Source organism: Anabrus simplex, chromosome 5, assembly GCF_040414725.1.
Source record: "Anabrus simplex isolate iqAnaSimp1 chromosome 5, ASM4041472v1, whole genome shotgun sequence".
Lineage (NCBI taxonomy): Eukaryota > Metazoa > Arthropoda > Insecta > Orthoptera > Tettigoniidae > Anabrus > Anabrus simplex.
Genome location: NC_090269.1, coordinates 77,763,037 through 77,782,342, shown reverse-complemented (window position 1 = coordinate 77,782,342; position 19,306 = coordinate 77,763,037). Strand labels below are relative to the sequence as shown.

At 38.7% G+C, this 19,306-nt stretch overlaps 1 protein-coding gene across 1 annotated transcript in view; it reads left to right on the top strand.

The window, feature by feature from the left end:
- The window catches only part of LOC136874515 (small subunit processome component 20 homolog), a 278,038-nt gene that overhangs the window by 125,000 nt on the left and 133,732 nt on the right, over nt 1-19,306 (top strand). Inside the window, exons 20-21 of the mRNA XM_068227773.1 lie at nt 1,877-2,074; nt 9,798-9,931. Of these exons, the coding sequence (XP_068083874.1) occupies nt 1,877-2,074; nt 9,798-9,931 (332 nt within the window). The remainder of the gene's footprint in view (nt 1-1,876; nt 2,075-9,797; nt 9,932-19,306) is intronic.

Genomic DNA, 19,306 nt, shown 5'->3' with positions numbered 1-19,306 from the left:
TGTGGAGATTTATCTCCCTTATGCAGTTATCAGACTGTGCCTCTTATAAGGGCTTCTGATAAGTTCACCTGCATACACCCCAGCGTCAGTGGGTAGGGTCTGAAACATCCCACTCTGATGAGTCTAGTGTGAGACCTAAGACGAAACGCTGGTTAATAGAGCAAACGCCTGAAAAGCCTTACATCTGATATGTTTTTGAAATTTTTGACATGCTCTATTGGTGAAAAATATCTAATTCCCTCCATGGGAATTTAGAACTTTCCATTTGGAATTGCTAGGCAGGCAATAATTCCATTGTGGAGATTTATCTCCCGTATGCAGTTATCAGACTGTGCCTCTTATAAGGGCTTCTGATAAGTTCACCCGCATACACCCCAGCATCAGTGGCTAGGGTCTGACACATCCCACTCTGATGAGTCTAGTGTCAGACCTAAGACGAAACGCTGGTTAATAGAGCAAACACCTGAAAAGCCTTACATCTGATATGTTTTTGACATAACTACTATGGCATTATATGTACTAACCTAACAAAAGACCAATGTGTGAAGTTTCAACGAGCTTGAAATGCATGTGTCAGATTTATTTATAATCTCCGATATGGTGCTCATGTAACTCGTGTAACTTCTGCTTATAATCAACTAGGGTGGCCAAAATTGGAAGAGAGAAGAAATCTACATATCGTCACACAAGTATATAAACTGTTATCCACTTCGACACCGGCATACTTGACATCGAGGTTTTAGGTTTAATTTTCTTTCATCACATCATAACTGCAATGCACATTCTCATTCAGCTACTAACCTCTCTATTCCTTTACGTCGAACTGCTTTGTACAGTCATTCTTTCACTGTTATTATTAGTTCTAAATTATGGAACTCTTTCCCAGCAGGTATCAGAACACCAAAATCCATGAATATTTTCAAAGGTGATTACCATGCTCATTTCCTGGAGAATATCATTCAGCGTATTTCAGCTGTTAGTGGAATGGATGAATGTGATGTGTGCGTGCTTTATAAATGAATAACTCTTGCTTTTCTTTTACTATTTTCTTAAGCTCATAAATGTCACTATTTTACTAAGTATTGTAATCCAATACGGTAACCTTCCTTTTTTGCATTGGTTCGCTCTTAGTTAATAGGTTTATATTTGCATTTGTAGTACATTTCATATTGTATGGTTAAATGCAAGAGTGGACATTACTGCCCTAATTTTCCCAATAATAAAGACACCTACTACCACCACTCAGGCTACATATGGACAGTATTGAGAAGCTATCTGATGGTGAGTAGCAGCCTAGAGGATTCATCACGCTGACCACGCGCCATTTCGTAATCTGTAGGCCTTTGGGCTGAGCAGCAGTTGCTTGGTAGGCCAAATCCCATTGGGACTGTAGCACCATGGTGTTTGGTTGTTTATTGCTATATATTCTTGGACATTTTTTTCTTTCTTTCCATTACTTATTTTGACCTATTAGGTTTCTTTTCCCCTTTTTTTTGGGTTTCTAATCTCTTACCACCTGTGTATTTATCTTATCTTTCTTCCTTTTCTTGATGTTATTATCAGGTTTTCCTACACTCATGATGAAGTTAGAAAACAGAATTGGCTTGGTGACGGTTGAGAAGAAATAGATGTAGAACTGGAATTGACGAGGAGAGAGCCCATCTGTTTGGAGATATGGTGGTATGTGAAGATGTGGAGATTGTCCTTATCCTTTTGTGTTTTCATGTTTCATCCATGTCTCCTCTTTCCACTGCTCCCTTTCCCATTGTGCTTATCCTGTTATATTTTGTACCTTTTTATGTTCATATCTTTCTGTACATGACATATATTCTGGTGATCTTTAAAAACTTGCATATTTGTTTTGTGTTGTGTGTAGGAGAAGGACCTTTCTCTCCGTGATAGTTCTGGGTACTGCTTACGCAAGTTAACCCCAGCACTGTGCCTCAAGTATCAGCAGAATACCAAGGACCGCGAGTTTCTTGTCAGTGACACAGTACTTCATTTGGTACGTGCTGGCATTAGGAGCAAAAATGACGCTGTCCAGTATGAAGCTGTATCGTTATTGGGAGAGATGGTAAGTGATATTGCATTGGGAAAGTTCAGTAGTTTGAATTTTGTAGTTAAGGAGATGAACTAATCATTTGATTTTTGTATAATATTTCACATTCATTTCATACTTTTCCTTGATTATGGTCCTAAATCAAGTTATGATACATACATTGTCTTTGCTACCTCATCATAGCAATTTTATTTGATGGAAAAAAAAATACATTCAGATCCTTGTTACGTATCTTATGTGTTGTTTGAGATGATGTGTGTGTGAATCAAAAAGATGGCACATTCCAACAATGAAGTAATTTGTTAAATAAAACAAGCTCTCTGGTTAATTTGATAATGTGGCCTTATGGTTTGAACAGCCCACACAAGAGAATATCATTATGTAAGGTAGGCCAGCAGGCAGGCATATTTACGACATTGGCATGAAAAACATTTCAGACTGTACCAAGCATTAACAGTGAATAAAATCACAGTATCAAAAAAGGCTTTCGCGGCCGCAGATCTTATAATCACAGCAATAGAACCAGCTTTTGGGTGGTTAGGCCGTGGGGCATAATGCAGAGTTTCGTCCAGACGTGCCATTTGGACTCATCAGCTGGAATGGCACGCCCCTCCAGGACTCTGCATAGCAGAGGCAGACCAAACTGTGTGGCCCCGCCGAGTTAGCAAATCAAGTTTGCTAACCTGCTAAAGGAGAAAATATTTCTCCGTTCAAAAAAAATGCTCCCCCATTGGAGATACAACATCAAAAAAGGCTTTCGCGGCCGCAGATCTTATAATCACAGCAATAGAACCAGCTTTTGGGTGGTTAGGCCGTGGGGCATAATGCAGAGTTTCGTCCAGACGTGCCATTTGGACTCATCAGCTGGAATGGCACGCCCCTCCATTCCAGCTGATGAGTCCAAATGGCACGTCTGGACGAAACTCTGCATTATGCCCCATGGCCTAACCACCCAAAAGCTGGTTCTATTGCTGTGATTATAAAATCACAGTAGTTGACCAGAAGCCTGGGGTTTAGTTTTGTACCTAATTTTTGTTGTTTCACTTGAGTGGTGGGTTAATACTTATAACAGTCGTTCTTGGTGTTCAGGAAAACAGCCTCACTTCTTCAGTTGTTTCATGATTTCAGAGTAGTGTTTTGAGTGCGATCAGTGTTTTGAGAATCACGGGACCTATAATCTTCTATAAAACTGTTACTTCCTTAAGATACATCAAAATTGTCCTTGCACTTTTTTCCAGAATCTGGTTGAAAAATAAATATCTGGACCTAGAGCTCACACTACTAACTTATTCCGCACATTTAATGACTTTGTAATCAGTAGTGGTTTGTAGCCCACAAGATCTTTTGATTTACACTTGTGAAACTGTTATCTATGAGTGGGGATGGGAGAGAAATGTACTTGCTTTCTCCAATGGAGGCAAGCTGCGTGTACCTTTTTAGCGACATCTTTCCCACAGTCTTAAATCTGTGACAGAACAGGAAATTAAACGCAAACCTCTGAGATGGTGGCTAATAGCACTAACATTACACCTCAGAGGATAATCTTAAGGCAAAGATAATAATATCGTGTGGCTATTTCTAGCCGGGTGCAGCCCTTGTAAGGCAGACCCTCCGATGAGGGTGGGCGGCATCTGCCATGTGTAGGTAACTGCGTGGTATTGTGGTGGAGGATAGTGTTATGTGTGGTATGTGAGTTGCAGGGATGTTGGGGACAGCACAAACACCCAGTCCCCGGGCCATTGGAATTAACCAATGAAGGTTAAAATCCCCGACCCGGCCGGGAATCGAACCTGGGACCCTCTGAACCGAAGGCCAGTACGCTGACCATTCAGCCAATGAGTCGGACAAGGCAAAGATGTATTAATGATATCCTCAAGTGTTGGAAAGACTGAAGATGAAAATCCATGTAGTGGTCCTTATGGTGATGCTCGTAGGAAAAGATTAAATCTGATATGAATCATGAAATCTGATTTGAGGATGTCAGATGTGCGTAATAAAGGAGGGGAGACTTTTTCCAACATATTTTATTTCATTGAACTATATAATAGTAACATTACTGTATTTTCTCACATAATTAGTGCCCTTGCATAATTTATGCATCCCAGTATTTTTTAGTTCAAAGTTCAGAAAAAGAAATGTTCATGTATTTGATGCACCCACTTCGTCGAACATCCATCACGCAGTTCCGGATGCGTTTTGAAATAAAGATATCAACTACTCAAGTAGCAGCCTTCCTATTGCAAAACTGGGCAATATGTTGTTATCAGCCGGTAGGAAATTCCACTGCACTAGTTCGGTGAGAGAATCAGCACTGAAGTCACTAGTGACACTCTCTCTTCCAGTCTGGTACAAACATATTTTACGAGTGTTTCGGCTACGGGACATGCGTTTTTTTCTTCTTCTTCTTTTACCACCATGATTCAGTAAATCTGTCCTTATACAGGTATTAACTAGATGTCCTCCATTTCTCTTTCCTGAACATCCTCCTTCATTTGCTTGTAACTCCTTCCTCTCTTCACATCTGTCAGCATTCCAAAAATTTTCTTCGCCCTCTCCCACTTTTTCCTTCAACTTTTACCACCATGATTCTCTGTAATAGACAATTTCTACATAATATGTGACCAATCCAAGATGTTTTCCTATTCTGTATCATCATCATCATCATGAAGTTCCTCTCCTCTCCTCTCCTACCCTACTCAGCACCTCCTCATTTCCCACTCTATCTGTCCATTTCACTTCTCCATTCTTCTCCATAACCACATTTCAAAACTTTAAAAATATTTTTGTTCTTTCTGTCTGACAGTCCACGTTTCAGAACCATAAGACACCACACTCCACACAAATCATTTAGAAACCTCTTCGTAAGTTTGATTGGTATGCTTCTAGCTGTCAGCAAACCTTTTACTCTCCCAAAAGCTCTCTTTCCCATGGATATTCTGCGTCTCACTCCTCTGTACAACTTCCGCTGGAAGTTATCAAGCTTCCCAAATACTGGAATGATTGAACCTGTGATCTCAAAATTGTTTGTTAGTCCACAGTGAGCAAGTATTTGAGTAATACTGCACCATATAAACTCGTGGTGATCAGATAACGCCAAAACATACAGGAAAAGGGCAGTGGGTCACAAGTATTCAGTGTCCGAATGTAACGTGCTCTACCGCAGTAACAGAGAAGTGCACATCAAGCGACCAACAAGTCTTGCAAAGCATTTCGCGGACCAAACAGCGGCAAGTTTCCGCAAGTAGAGGAAGATCTGCTTAAATATATTATTTCGTTGTAAATGCAACATTGAATAGGCTGTTTCTCATGAAATGCTATAGTTTAAAGGACGAGAAATAGCTGCTGCACATGGAATCAGTATCTCGGATTTGAAGGTTAGCTGAGGCCGGATGATTAATTTTACATGGACTTTCTTTTCGGCGAAGAACAACATTATGCCAAAAAATGCTGAATGATCAACCAAAAGTAATTGATTTCCATTGCTTTTTGATTGAGAAGCGTAAAGTGAAGGGATATTTGCTCTCCCAGATAGGAACCGCAGGTCAGACGCCAATCGTTTCCATATGCCACAAAGTCAAACAATCGATAAGAAAGGAACATCGAGTGTTAATGTACGCACTACCGGAAGCAAAAAATGATTTACTGCAATGCTTGCTGTAACAGGTGATGGCAGAAAGGTTCGACCTTATGGTGTTCTAAAACGAAAAACAATTTTCCACAAGGGATCCACGTTCGTATCTAAGATAAATGGTGGATGGACACGTCACTCATACAAGATTGGATACGAATGGTTTGGGGAAATCTGGCAGGGTCCCTCCTTCGATGCCGGGCCCTTCTCGAGGTTGGATAGTATCTTGTTTGCTGGTATGTCATTATTATGTACTTACATGTATTGTACTTTTATTAGTTCATGTTTATTTCACTTTTGGTTGTTTTGTCAGCTCGTAATGGGAAGAATATTTTCCAGTGTCGGTACTTCAAACCCACGCGTCCAACTTACCTGACATACCCTATTTGACTTTTCAGAAATAAACTTATGCCGGGATTTTATGCCAAATTACAATAAACACAAAATAGTTGAACCAATTGTGTGTATATTATGTTTGATGTATCTTTTAAATGTAAATGAATTGTAAATCATATCTTAAATGTCTGAATTCCTTGAATAATTTATGCATCTGAAGTTTTCGCCTGTATTTTTTGTCAAAAATGTGTGTTAATTACGTGAGAAAATTCGGTATTTTCTTTTTCTTTTACACTACATAACACATAATTATGATGCTTGTTTATTACTGCTTTCCACTGCTCCCTCTGTTATATTTTGTACCTTTTCGTGTTCATATTTTCTGTACATGACATGTTGATATATTCTGCATATTCATTTTGTTTTCTGTGTGTAGAAAAAGGACCTTTCTCTCCATGACAGTCCTGTGTAGCTTCCCTTCGTTTACTGTTAGTAGTTTTATAGCTCGAGTAAATCAACTATATCGAGAGACAAAGAGCTGTGTGCAAATTCAAGGTGTCAGGTCAAACTGTTTTGAAACCAAGAGTGGAGTCCAACAAGGAAGTTGTCTATCATCACTTCTCTTCATTACTATATTGGATGAGGTTATAAAAACAGTGAAAATGAAGGATCGGAAAACAAATGCACTTGTATTTGCTGATAATGTTATGCTATGGGGTGAGACAGAAGCAGAAGTTCAAGCTAAACTAGATCTTTGGCAAGACAAATATGAAAAAATGGGAATGATCATCATCCAAACTAAAACCGTCGGTTTAGCGATGAGTCGAAATCCTGAAGAAGTCCACCTGCAAGTGCAAAATGAAGTATACATTATCAATAACGTCAAATACTTAGGGAGCTTCGTTTCTTCTGACAATGCCATTAACCAAGAAATAGGCAATAGAATACAAGGTGCATCAAAAATCTACCACTCCTTTCGTGAATTACTTTGGGGTGACTCATTTCCCCAAGCTCAAGCTGCACAGAACATATCTTGTACCAATTCTAACATACGGACTGGAAGCAGCAACGTTGACTTGATCTGCACAAAGTCGCCTATAGGCCACTGAAATGAAGTTCCTTCGATCATGTTCCCAAAAGACAAGGAGAGACAAAATAAGGAATGAAAGTATTCGGCAACAACTTGGATTGGATAGGAGCCTGTTGGAAACCTTAGAATTAAGCAGATTACGATGGTATGGGCATGTGAGAAAGATGGCTCCAATTAGGACCCCAAGAGCATACTATGAAAGGAATGTTGTTGGTAAGAGGCCCAGAGGGAGGCCTCGTGATAGTTTGGAAAAGCAAATTTTCAAAGTCCTTGCCAGACATGATGTTAATTGACAGCAAAAGGTAAGAACATTAGCTGTGGGCTGTGGATGGGCAGGACAAACTAGAAGAGGCTCGTAAACACCCGCACCCGGCGTGCTGGAGCGGAAAATCAATGATGTTGATGAATTTTAACATATAGCATTTAATGTTTATTTCCTTTTTCTGTAGTATTGGCTGATAGATGAGATTATATTCCCCATAATTACAGACATATGAAACTATTTTCTTGAACACTATAAATGTGTCAGTAAAGGTACAGATAATTGAAAGCTGTAAATAAGACAGCAGCGAATCTATATAGTGGAAGAAAGTAGACAAATTCAAATATATGGGTGAATGGATACAGGCAAAGGGATAGGATAAAGATAAGAAGATTAGGAAGATGGATTAGGCTACAGCAAGAAGTCAATATCAGTGAGAATAAGACTAAAACACTACAACACCATGACCAAAAATATGGCTTCCGATTGAGATAGCTAAATGAAATTCAGGAAACTCAAATGTTAAAAATTACCCGTGTTTCGCCCCAGTGCGGCATGGGCTCGCTCACCAGTTGGATACCGCACTTTCCCAAGACACTGGCATGCTAGTTAAGGTTATGTTACAAGGAGATTCCCACCTTCCAATACTTGTCAGTCTCTTATAGCTAGTTTATCATTTACATAACAAAATCCAGCTTAATTTCTGAGTATAATAATAAATATAACATGTTTCTTTCTAATTATGGAACATCTTCAGCTAAAAGATAGCAATAATAACATCAACAACAACTAAGTGCCGAGTGAGTTGGCTGCATGGTTAGGGGCTTAGGGGCACATAGCGGTGAGCTTGCATTCAGGAGATGGTGGGTTTGAATCACACAGTCAGCAGCCCTCAAGATGGCTTTCTCTGGTTTCCCATTTTCATACCAGGCTGTCCATTAATTAAAGCTATGGCTGCTGCTTTTCAAATCCTAGCCCTTTCCCATCCTTGCGTCGCTGAAAACCTTTGATGTGTTAGTACAATGTTAAACCATTAGCAAAAAAATCATCAGTAACAAAGGTGATTATTGTCATTGTCAGTCTGGAGACTGATTTGACACTGTCTTCATGTCTCCCTATCTAGTAATAACCATTTCATTTATACATTCAACATCTTGACTAATCAATTTGTCATATTCATGTCATTCATGCCATGCCCCTACTTTTCTGCCCGCTTCTTCTTTTGCTACTTTTCCCATACCCTGTGTGTGCGTGAATTGTGTTATGGACTTGGCCAAGTTTTAAGCTCAGATGACATTCCTGATGTTGTAAAGTATGTGGAGGGATATATTCAACTAGTTTTTGTTTGTGCAGTGGTTCACAGTGTGGTGTATTCTGTTTAAGAGGCATAATCATCCATTCTCTGAGCCCATAGAATTAACCAGATATGTTTAAAAATTCCCACTTGCTCAGGGATCGAACTGTTTTTCATCTCTACTGAAGGCTTTTATGTTGTTCATTCAGCCGAGGAGTCAGACACCATTTTACCCACTAACTTACACTTCCCTAAAAAAAAGTCTGGTGTCTCAAAAGATTTTTTCTGTCTTCTTTTGTCCTCTCACCAACCTTATTCAGAACTCTATAGTTGTGGTGATGGTGTTGATTGTTTTCTGGGCAACTGTCTTCATCTGTCATCTGATCTACTTCTTTTTCAACATCTTTCTAATACAGTATGCATGTATCGGAAGATGTTTGTATGGACAATTTCATCCGTTTATCTTACAGTTATGACTTCTCCTCAAATTATGATTCCTTTCCCAATTTTTTTTTGTAAACATTAAAAAAAGGAGGGATGGGGGACAAAAGAAAACCCTGCCTCACTCCTTTCTGGTTAACAGCATGGTTTATGAAGCAAATAATTTTTTAAATACTGGTAGGTCTCAGGAAATGTGGGTTGCACACTTGATTATATGCTAGCAAGAAGCTAGTTGAAATTTGAGCTTGAATAAAAAAAATAAAAAAAAAAAAATGAATAAATAAACAAACAAACAAACAAACAGACGGACAGACAGACAGACAGACAGACAGACAGACAGACAGACAGACAGACAGACAGACAGACAGACAGACAGACAGACAGACAGACAGACAGACAGACAGACAGACAGACAGACAGACAGACAGACAGACCCGTCCCTCCATCCAGTCCAATCCTTTTTCTAAAAATAAACAAGTTGCTTTGTTGATACACTTTTTACAGTGAATATGGTCATCTCAGCAACTGCATAGTTTAATTCTGTCTGGTCTACTGCTTGTCCTGTCAGTTGAATGGTAGTATTCTTGTTTCATTCTTACTTTCATTGCTGGTGGTTTAGCTATCTACTTATACATACTTTTAAAAACAAATGTGCTAGGTCATATAATTATTTTCCTTTTCCTACAGGCACGGGAATGTGCAGATGTCCATCCAGTTTTGAAAGATCTTGCTAAGCTTGCTAACAAAGCTGATCCAGAAGTGGACTTTTTTGAAAATATTTTGCATCTTCAGAGTCATCGGAAGGCCAGAGCTCTTCTCAGGTATGAGTTTCACATGTTTAATACTCTACAGTTGGGGAACTGTGTGTCAAATTATTTCAAGAATTTTATAATTTCTATTGATCTGTACACTAATAATCGATAGTGAAATCATGTGACAATCCAAATTTGGTATATAGGCTAGTTTTGTTTCAAAGAATGAAAGCATAAGGAATAGGAGTTAAAATATGACCTCTGTTGTAACTTGAATCTGAATCCTTTGTCGTGTAAATGGATTCATTACCCAAGTTAAGTGTTCCGTTCAACAGGAAAGTAGCCTGTCAACTCTTCAATGTTGAATTGCTGTCTGTGGAGAGCTGTTATGCCCAAAGTAACAACCAAGTAAAAGGAGCATAGTGACTACATTGATTTAACTCCATTCTCTCTGCATCCAATCAATCTACACTGATCAGCCAGAACAGTATGACCACCTACCTACTATCGATATAAACACGTCCAGGCGATAGTAGTGTCACCTGATGAGGAATGACTGCTAGTGAGACAGACGCACAGTGCATGTAGAATCAGTGACCGCGCTGTCCGTGGGTAGAATGGGGAAGGCGTGTGATCTGAGTTTGACCGAGTGAAGATTGTGATGGCCCGGAGGCTCTACACGAGCATTTTGGAAACTGCACGACTTGTCGGGTGTTTAAGAAGTGCTGTTGTGAGTGTCTTCAACAAGTGGCAAAACCAAGGTGAAACCACATCCAAACATCGAGGGGTTGGGCGGCCACCCGTCATTAGAGATGTCGGACGTCGTAGACTGGTAAAACAGGACAGGCGGCGAACTGTGGCGGAACTAACACCAGACTTTAAAGCTGGGCAGAGTAGAAGTGTGTCTAATCAACAGTGCTCCGAACGCTCCTAAGGATGAACCTCCGCAGCCGACGACCCATGCATGTGCCAATGTTAACACCACAACATCAGCAACTACGACTGAAATGGGCACGTGACCATCATCACTGGACATTTGTGCAGTGGCAGAGCGTTGCATGGTCTGATGAATCCCAATACCTTCTTCATCATGCCGATGGAAGGGTGTGAATCCGTTGTCTTCCAGGGGAACAGCTCCTTGACACCTGTACTGCGGGACGGAGACAAGCTGGCGGCGGCTCAATTATGCTCTGAGGAACATTTACGTGGGCATCCATGGATTCAGTGGAGCTCATGCAAGGTACCATGATGGTCAAGAAGTATCGTACACTGGTTGCAGACCACGCACACCTCTTCATGTTGATCATGTTTCCCAACGGCAGTGGCATTTTTCAACAAGATAATGCGCCATGTCACAAAGCCTTTCTGGATTTCCAGTACTCCTCCATCTTGAGGCAGAACGCAGTTCTATGCTCTTCGTACCACTTTGCACCAAGACGTCGTTTGACTCCGGAGGATCGTTTAACCCCTGTACCCAGGTTCTGAATGTATTCTTTCTTAAACCGGTCTCAGAGACACCAGCCAGATCTGCAGTTGCCCATGGAATGATACATTTCCAAGTTGTGAAAAGATCAAGTATTCTTTGAGATATTCTGGTGTTAGGTATTTGAGACAGATGACCATAAAACATAAGACAGCACCTCATCATGACAAGTGAGAGCTTTTCACATTTAAATTAGAGCTCTGCATTTGACCTGAGGCAGTATTTGCCCTGAGAATTTTGACGTGAACTGAGGATCTTTCTTTGGAATTTCCTCTTTCATTTGGACCCTTTCTATCTCACTGGTGAGTGAGGGCCAAGCATTCAGCAGCATATAAGGCTTTACAACATACTACTGTGGTGTAGCGACAGTGTTTGGCATTACATGTTATAATTCTCATATTTTTGTCTGTATTGAAATGTACAATGAAGTCAAATAAATATTAAAGTTTATTTATTCCACCTATTCAATACATTAAAAAGATATTTTAATAAAGAATCAAATCTGTAAATAAAATTATAGGGACATGTTTTGTCCTTTAATTAAGGGCATCTTCAGCCTTAATCTCAATCTGAAAGATAATTAATCTGGTACCTGATTGTAATTAAATTACATATGAATATGAAGATGATGTTGGAAATATGCTTCAAATGGTGAGCGAAATGGTTGACAATAGTTATGATATTCTTAAAACGCCTTTCAGTAGTATTAACTGTTTCCACAGAATTATATTGTTATAGCTACTTGTAACACAACTACTTGCCGTCGAGCACTCTTCCCCTATTTTACATACTTTAAAAAGATTACAGAATTTTCCAGACTATTAATGCTACAGTTTGATTTCTTAATGCCCTTTACAGGACACCTTTTAACGAAATTAACTGAGTTCTTACAGAACTTAAGGATATTTACTGTCACACCCCCTCTCTCCCGCATCGTAGTTTGAGAGGAAGGCTAATTTATCTCCTCACAAAAGATTGACTATAGACTGGATCTAACTTTTATTTGAAATCCACTTGATACTGATGATATCATTTCTCTTTATATTGTTCTAAGAATTGAACTCATTTCCCGCTACCCGCTACGGCCAATAGCATATAAACTTGGCACACCGCTTCGACCCTCTCCTCCATTAATCTGACATCATCTGTAACACTAGTAACTTAAATATCAGTCATTTCAACGGTACCATAGCAACTATTTAACACTATTACAATTGAAAATAAATGAAATTACACACAACGTTTTCTCTCCAACTCTTCTATACGTCAACCAATTTCAACATTAGTAAAGAGTTTAGTGAATTTACACACTTCGATTTCTCTTTAAACTCTCCTTTCATTCAAATTCATTCTTTAACACGTAAATCTCCTATTGTTACCGACTTCAAACCAAATTTCCCTTTTGACTCTATACAAGAGGCGGAGTTATTACTACATTCTTCATCACTATCCTGACGTTTTAAACTATTTAACACCCGATAAAAAAATTTGTTAACACCCTCAACCATCAAAAGGCCCTACTTTACTTGTTTCAACGTAACAATTTATTATAAACCTCACTTGAAGTGAGCAACGGAAACGCCTCTTTGCTAGCTTTAATACGTATTAATACTCTATACGTATTAATACGTATTAATACTCTACTCAACTACATTTTTATTATTATTGTGACTTTCGATCTATTTATGATCCAAAAGTTTTCTCTAATGCCCTCAACATCCAAAGGACGCCACTTTACAAAATTTACGTTCTTATAAAACTACCAGTATACAATTTGTTACCAATTTTTAAACAAGGACATTCAAGAAAGTGTATAAATTTACGACTATTTGTATATTAGACTTTATTAAGGCTTCATTTTAAGAATATCATAACTATTGTCAACCATTTTGCTCACCATTTGAAGCATATTTCCAACATCATCATCACATTCATATGTAATTTAACTACAATCAGGTACCAGATTAATTATCTTTCAGATTGAGATTAAGGCTGAATGTGCCCTTAATTAAGGGGCGAAACATGTCCCTACAATTTTATTTACAGATTTAATTCTTTATTAAAATCTCTTTTTAATGTATTGAATAGGTGGATTAAATAAACTTTAATACAGTAGAAGTCCGCTATAGCGAGTACGGCATATAACGAGAACTCCGTTATAGCGACGACTTTTTTCTGTCCCTTCGAAAATCCTACATTAAACTGTGTATCGTCTTTCGGTTACAGCGAGAACCCTGTCACTGACGCATCCGTTATTACGAGCGATAAAGCGCGCGCGCGATTTTTTCCGTTACCGATATTTATGCACCCCAGAACGAAGTGTGTTTTCATCATACGTATAGTACGGTTAAGTCAGGATACGTGACGCTGTGTGAATAAGAAAACTGAAACGTTTGCAACAAAATGCGATCGATCATCTTCGGTACGGTGTAGTTTTCTCACTTTGTGCATTTGCGAGCTCTCTCGTTGACATTCAAATATTCAAATATTGCGTGCGATCGATTACCTTCGGCATCGTTTCCTCACTATGTGCACTAGCGATTTCTTTCGTCGACATTCGAAGGCGATGTAGGAGTCGATTAGTAATACCCATCGACAGCTGTTCCGTAAAGAAAATTCGAAATGAAAGAGAACATATTTTCGTTATAAATGCGTAAATAACATGTCCGATAACAGTTGTTAACTCGTTAAAAATTAGGGCTGACTAAACGACCGCTTACTTTTGAGGCCAAATACTGCAATTAAGTAAGAATGGGATACACCTCGAGATATGGCAGAGTGCTTAAATGATTTCAGAGGTTAGTTTATATTTTGTCGCGTCTGGTTAAATTACGGAAAGGCTATTATGAAAATTTATAGCGAGAAAGTTGTAATTTTTCTACTGGCGCTTGAAGTGTGTTTTCATCATACGTATAGTACGGTTAAGTTAGGATACGTGACGCTGTGTGAATAAGAAAACTGAAACGTTTGCAACAAAATGCGATCGATCATCTTCTGAGACACTGTACAACCGGTTGTCGCGGCTAGCGATGTATAGTAAAGAGGCGGTCGTTTATTGTCAACGAGTTCTGTGTGCGTGTGAAAAGAAGCAACATGGACAATGTAGAATAATTGTGTAGCCGCAAGAAAATACGGCATAGGCCTAACCAAAGCCAATATTTGATGTTAGTGTGAATACAAAGAGCTAAAAAAAATTAGTACTGTACAAAAAATGCATTCAGTGGTCCGCAACAAGGATGCTTTAAAGAAGTCGAAGATGAAATTGTGAGGTGTGTGCATGAAAAACGCAAGGGCGAAATGGCCATACCGTGGCGATATAAACTCGTTCGTTGACTTTCAACGTCTGCGATTAGGCCTATATATCGCTAGCCGCTGAATTTGGCTGAACGCGGCAAGCGAGACGTGCGTGTAGCGGTAGCCGGTTATATCTGACGCTGCGTAAAATCAACAGTTTTATAGACAGCAAGAATAATTTCCTTATGGATCATTGTATTGTAGAGACGCATGGAATAGGTATTGCCGGAAAATTTTCAACGGGTTCTCTTCGGTATTATGATGCCAATGTTAAGTTAATGGTCCTTAAACCCGTGGAAATGAAGAATAATTGTGCACCCGCAAAAAAAAAAAAAAAAAAAAAAAAAAGATACGGCGAGACGAAAGCCAATGCTCGGCGTCTAAAAATGCGTAGGCCTACTGTACAACAAGGCATTCATATGATTTTACGAAGTTCTTTTTGAGCCTGATTTAAATTTTTTGAAGGAAAAAGTGGGATTCATCTTGGATTCGGAGAAATACGGTACTATTTTTTTTTCAGAATTAAATTAAACATACTTTCACGTAGTATCGGATTACGAAAAATAACAAACATTTAAGCCGTAGTGTGGATATCATTTGCGGAAACGCAAGTTTTGAACAAACTGATTGCCGTTTCATACCGATTTTAATGTGCATTTTTATACAAAATCGGATATAACGACAATCCGTTATTGCGAGTAAATTTTTCGATATTATGAATTTTCGCTATAACGGACTTCTTCTGTATTTATTTGACTTCCGTGTTTGGCATGCCATGAAATCAGTTCGGTCTGACAAGTAGGTTTGCAGAGGAGAAAAGCTGTTTCCATATGTTTTGCCTGATATTTTAAAGCTTCTTTCTCTGATGCATTAAAGAAAATTATCTCTCCAAGATACTTCAAATAAATGCAACTTTTGATATTTCTGTACTTTGTGTCGAGAAGTGCAGTGGTATTTTGACAGTCAGACATCATTACTTCACTTTTTTCAAAAAATATCTGAAGATCTATAGACTCGGCTACTTCTTGTAATGTTTCAGCCTGGAGGTAGGCATTGTTGAGGTAATCTGCCATTAAGAGTACATCAACTGCAAAAGAAAGGCAGTTGAAGTTCACTGCTTTGGACCCAGTGCCGAGACTAATTCCATTATTGTGTAGTGTCCACCCGTAAATTACCTTTTTAAGAACACAGTTGGAAAATATGTTTGATAACCCATTGTCGTGACCAAGACTAGTCTTAATCTCAAAGGATCTAAAGATCTTGTGAATAGGTGTCGGTCAGAGATTGTTTGATGAAGGAATGAGTCTTACTGTCCACGCCCATCTTCATGAGGATATGAAGAAGACTGAATCAGTCGATTGAGTTGATTTCTTGAAATCAACAAAAGTCAATACAAGCGGTTTGGCGTGAAGATTTTGATGATACTCATTAGTGAAAAGATCTGTTTGATGCAGCAGCAGGTTTTACATATGCCGGCTTGATAAATCTGTGGCTCAACAATAGGATGAGTGCACCTTTGAAGTGCGATGGATAGGATTTTTAGGCAAGTGAATGAAGCGATATACCTTTGTACACTCCGCACTGTTTTACTTCTAAATTGACGTTTTGGCTCATTTTGGCTCTCTCTGGTGGTTTTGCACTGAAACATAGACATCCAACCAATCCCAAGCTGCCATTCATATAAAGTTATATTGGCAGAGTGTGATTTTAAAACCTAGTTGCCAACTCTATTATTTACATTCACCACGTGGTTAACCTATCTCACTGAGCGTGTATGGTATTTGGTATGGTTCACGATCTTTGGATTTTTCTTCAGAAATGAATGTTTTTCATATTATTATTTATCTCTCTAGTATACTACATTATAGCGTAGTTTACAATTTAGCAGAGCATAAGTTAGTACAATACAGGTTTAGTAGTTTAGTGTACTTAGTTCATGCATGTTTAGAATGTCTCAGTGTAGTTCGGCAAAGGCAAGTGGCAAGAAAGTGACTCTGAAATCAGTGGAGTGTTCCTTTTATAGTCGATAACCTCCTACCTATGCCAGCCATTAGTGGTGAGTGATGTATTTCCTCATTCTCTTTTATTCTTAATAATGTATTCTTTTTTTTAGTGTCGGATGTTGTTGGTATATGTAGCTTTTGTCAATTTGTTTCCAATGCTGATTCATTAGCTTTTCTGAGTACGATATTACCACCGTCGTGTTTTATCAGCTGTTCTCACGGCAGTAGCACGCTGGCAACAGAGGTAAGGTGATGCTCATTTGTTTTGCAAAACGTCAGTTTAGAAGTAAAGCCGTGCGGAGTATAATTATTCACATCTGCTTTTTTGGTCTTTATTATGGAGGGGACTTATAAGAGCTGATTGCCAATCCTTAGGAATAGTGATAATAGAGGAATGTGACAGAAAAGCATCTATTCTTAAATGAGTCGGGTAGTATGTAGGTCTGCTCAGATGTGTTAATCCATCTTGTTAACCATTCTACATCATCTGTTGCATCACTAACTATAATAAATTTTTTGCTAGTTCATATTCAGTGATAAAATTTAATGTCTTTCCAGTCCTAGCCATGTTTGCAGTACTCTCAATAGTTTCTCAGCACCAGACAAGTTGGCCGTGTGGTTAGGGGCGCGCGGCCATGAACTTGCATCTGGGGGATAGTGGGTTCGAAACCCACTGTCGGCAGCCCTGAAGATGGTTTTCCGTGTTTTTCCATTTTCACACCAGGCAAATGCTGGGGCTGTACGTTAATTAAGGCCATGGCCGCTTCCTTCCAACTCATAGGCCTTTCCTATCCCATCATCGCCATAAGATCTATCTGTGTTGGTGCGATGTGAAGCCACTAGCAAAAAAAAAAAGTTTCTCAGCATCTACTTGGTACAGGACAGGATGTACCGCGTTTACTCATGTATTTGACCTCCCTCCCATATTATCCCTCCTTGGCTTTTTGAGACGAAGAAAATGAAAAAATTTAATCTCACACATATAGTTAAGAATGTCCGCCAGCTTAATGGTTAGCACAATTAGCTGTTGTTCTCGGGAGCTTTAGTTCATTCCCGACACCGTATTGCCAGAGATTTATGAATGCTAGGAAGGTTGATTTGTGATAAAAATGGTACATACAACTCCCTTCCACTGGAGCCTGTCTAAAGAAGAGCTGCACCACCTTGGGATGAGAAAACGAGTTTACTTTCGTATTCTGGGTTGTTGCTAGGCCTATCAGGTGAGATCATTAACAAAGTGATTGTTTAATATCTCATTACTCCAGCCAATATAGGTTTTTTTGGGAGTGAAGTAGGTTTAAAATGTGATAAAAACAATCCAGTCACAATTGTTTTATTCGCCAATGTACCTAACAAGTAATAATAATAATAATAATAATAATAATAATAATAATAATAATAATAATAATAATAATAATAATAATAATAATAATATTAATTTTTTATGTTCCTACTTACTTTCAACGATTTTCGGACACGCCAAACAAAACATACTAGGGTACGCGTTAATAAAAAATGAGAGACAACGAACATACGAAATTAAACATTATGATACTAAAACACATTACAGCCACACCTGTAGATATCCATAAATGTGGCAAACTTTCCAGTTATTTATTTTTATTCTTTCCGTTGTGGAACTTTTGGCACTATCTGGGCACTTGATAGCATACCTAACCTAAACAATGCAGTCTCTCTTTATCTCAATTTCAGCTGTTTTGGTAAATCCCGATGTGATAACTGTAGAGAATAAGGATGAAATATATTTATAAAAATAAAGGTCTGGCTTATAACAGCTGCAGTTATCAAAAGAATGCTTCCAGTCACTATGTATTACATTCAGAAATACAACTTGAAACATACGCTAGTTATCAGCTGGTGGTTTGGCACGCTTTCAACAACACAGCTTTAATCAGGAGTGGCTTCTGTTGCACATACACCATCTGGGAATATCAGAGACTATCTCTAGAAACCATTTGGGAATAGCTTCACACAGTATGGACTCTATAGTCGGGAAGAAAACTATTTTTAAAAGGTTAAAAAAAAAAAGACGGGACATCGATTGCATTGCGTGGCTGACAAGATGGCTGTGAAGATGACGTCATTTGGAATGACGACATGCCAGTAGAAGGGAAGTTAGCGGCGCAAGTCAATTAAAAAGAAAGCAGTGATCAGGTTTATTATGTGGTAGGCCTACTGCTCAACTGACAGAGACAAATGACTGGCCATTGAGTTATTTTGTATCAGTATTGCATAACATGATAATACATTACCCTTATCCCTTTTCCCTACGAGGTTGAATATGAAGTGAGGCGAATTTACGTAGCGAGTTTTTACGTCTGCATGCCCTTCCTGACGTCAACCTCATCAGAAGAATTAATGAGATTAAACGAATGACTTGATATTATGAGTGTCTAAAACAGATTATATTTACTTTCTGTGCTGGCCTAAAACTTGTGCTCACCATTTATTGACTTTTTACATTTAAAAATACTGCCTTCCAACAACAATAGCCAGTATAACTCAAATATATTCATAAGTTTGTAGATGTACAATACAATCAAAGAGATACAATCAAAAACAGAACACTTTAAGAGAAGCAGTTCAAAAGGCAGCATTTCAGGAGCAGAAGAAACCAACAACTAGAAGAAAGTGGACTCAAGA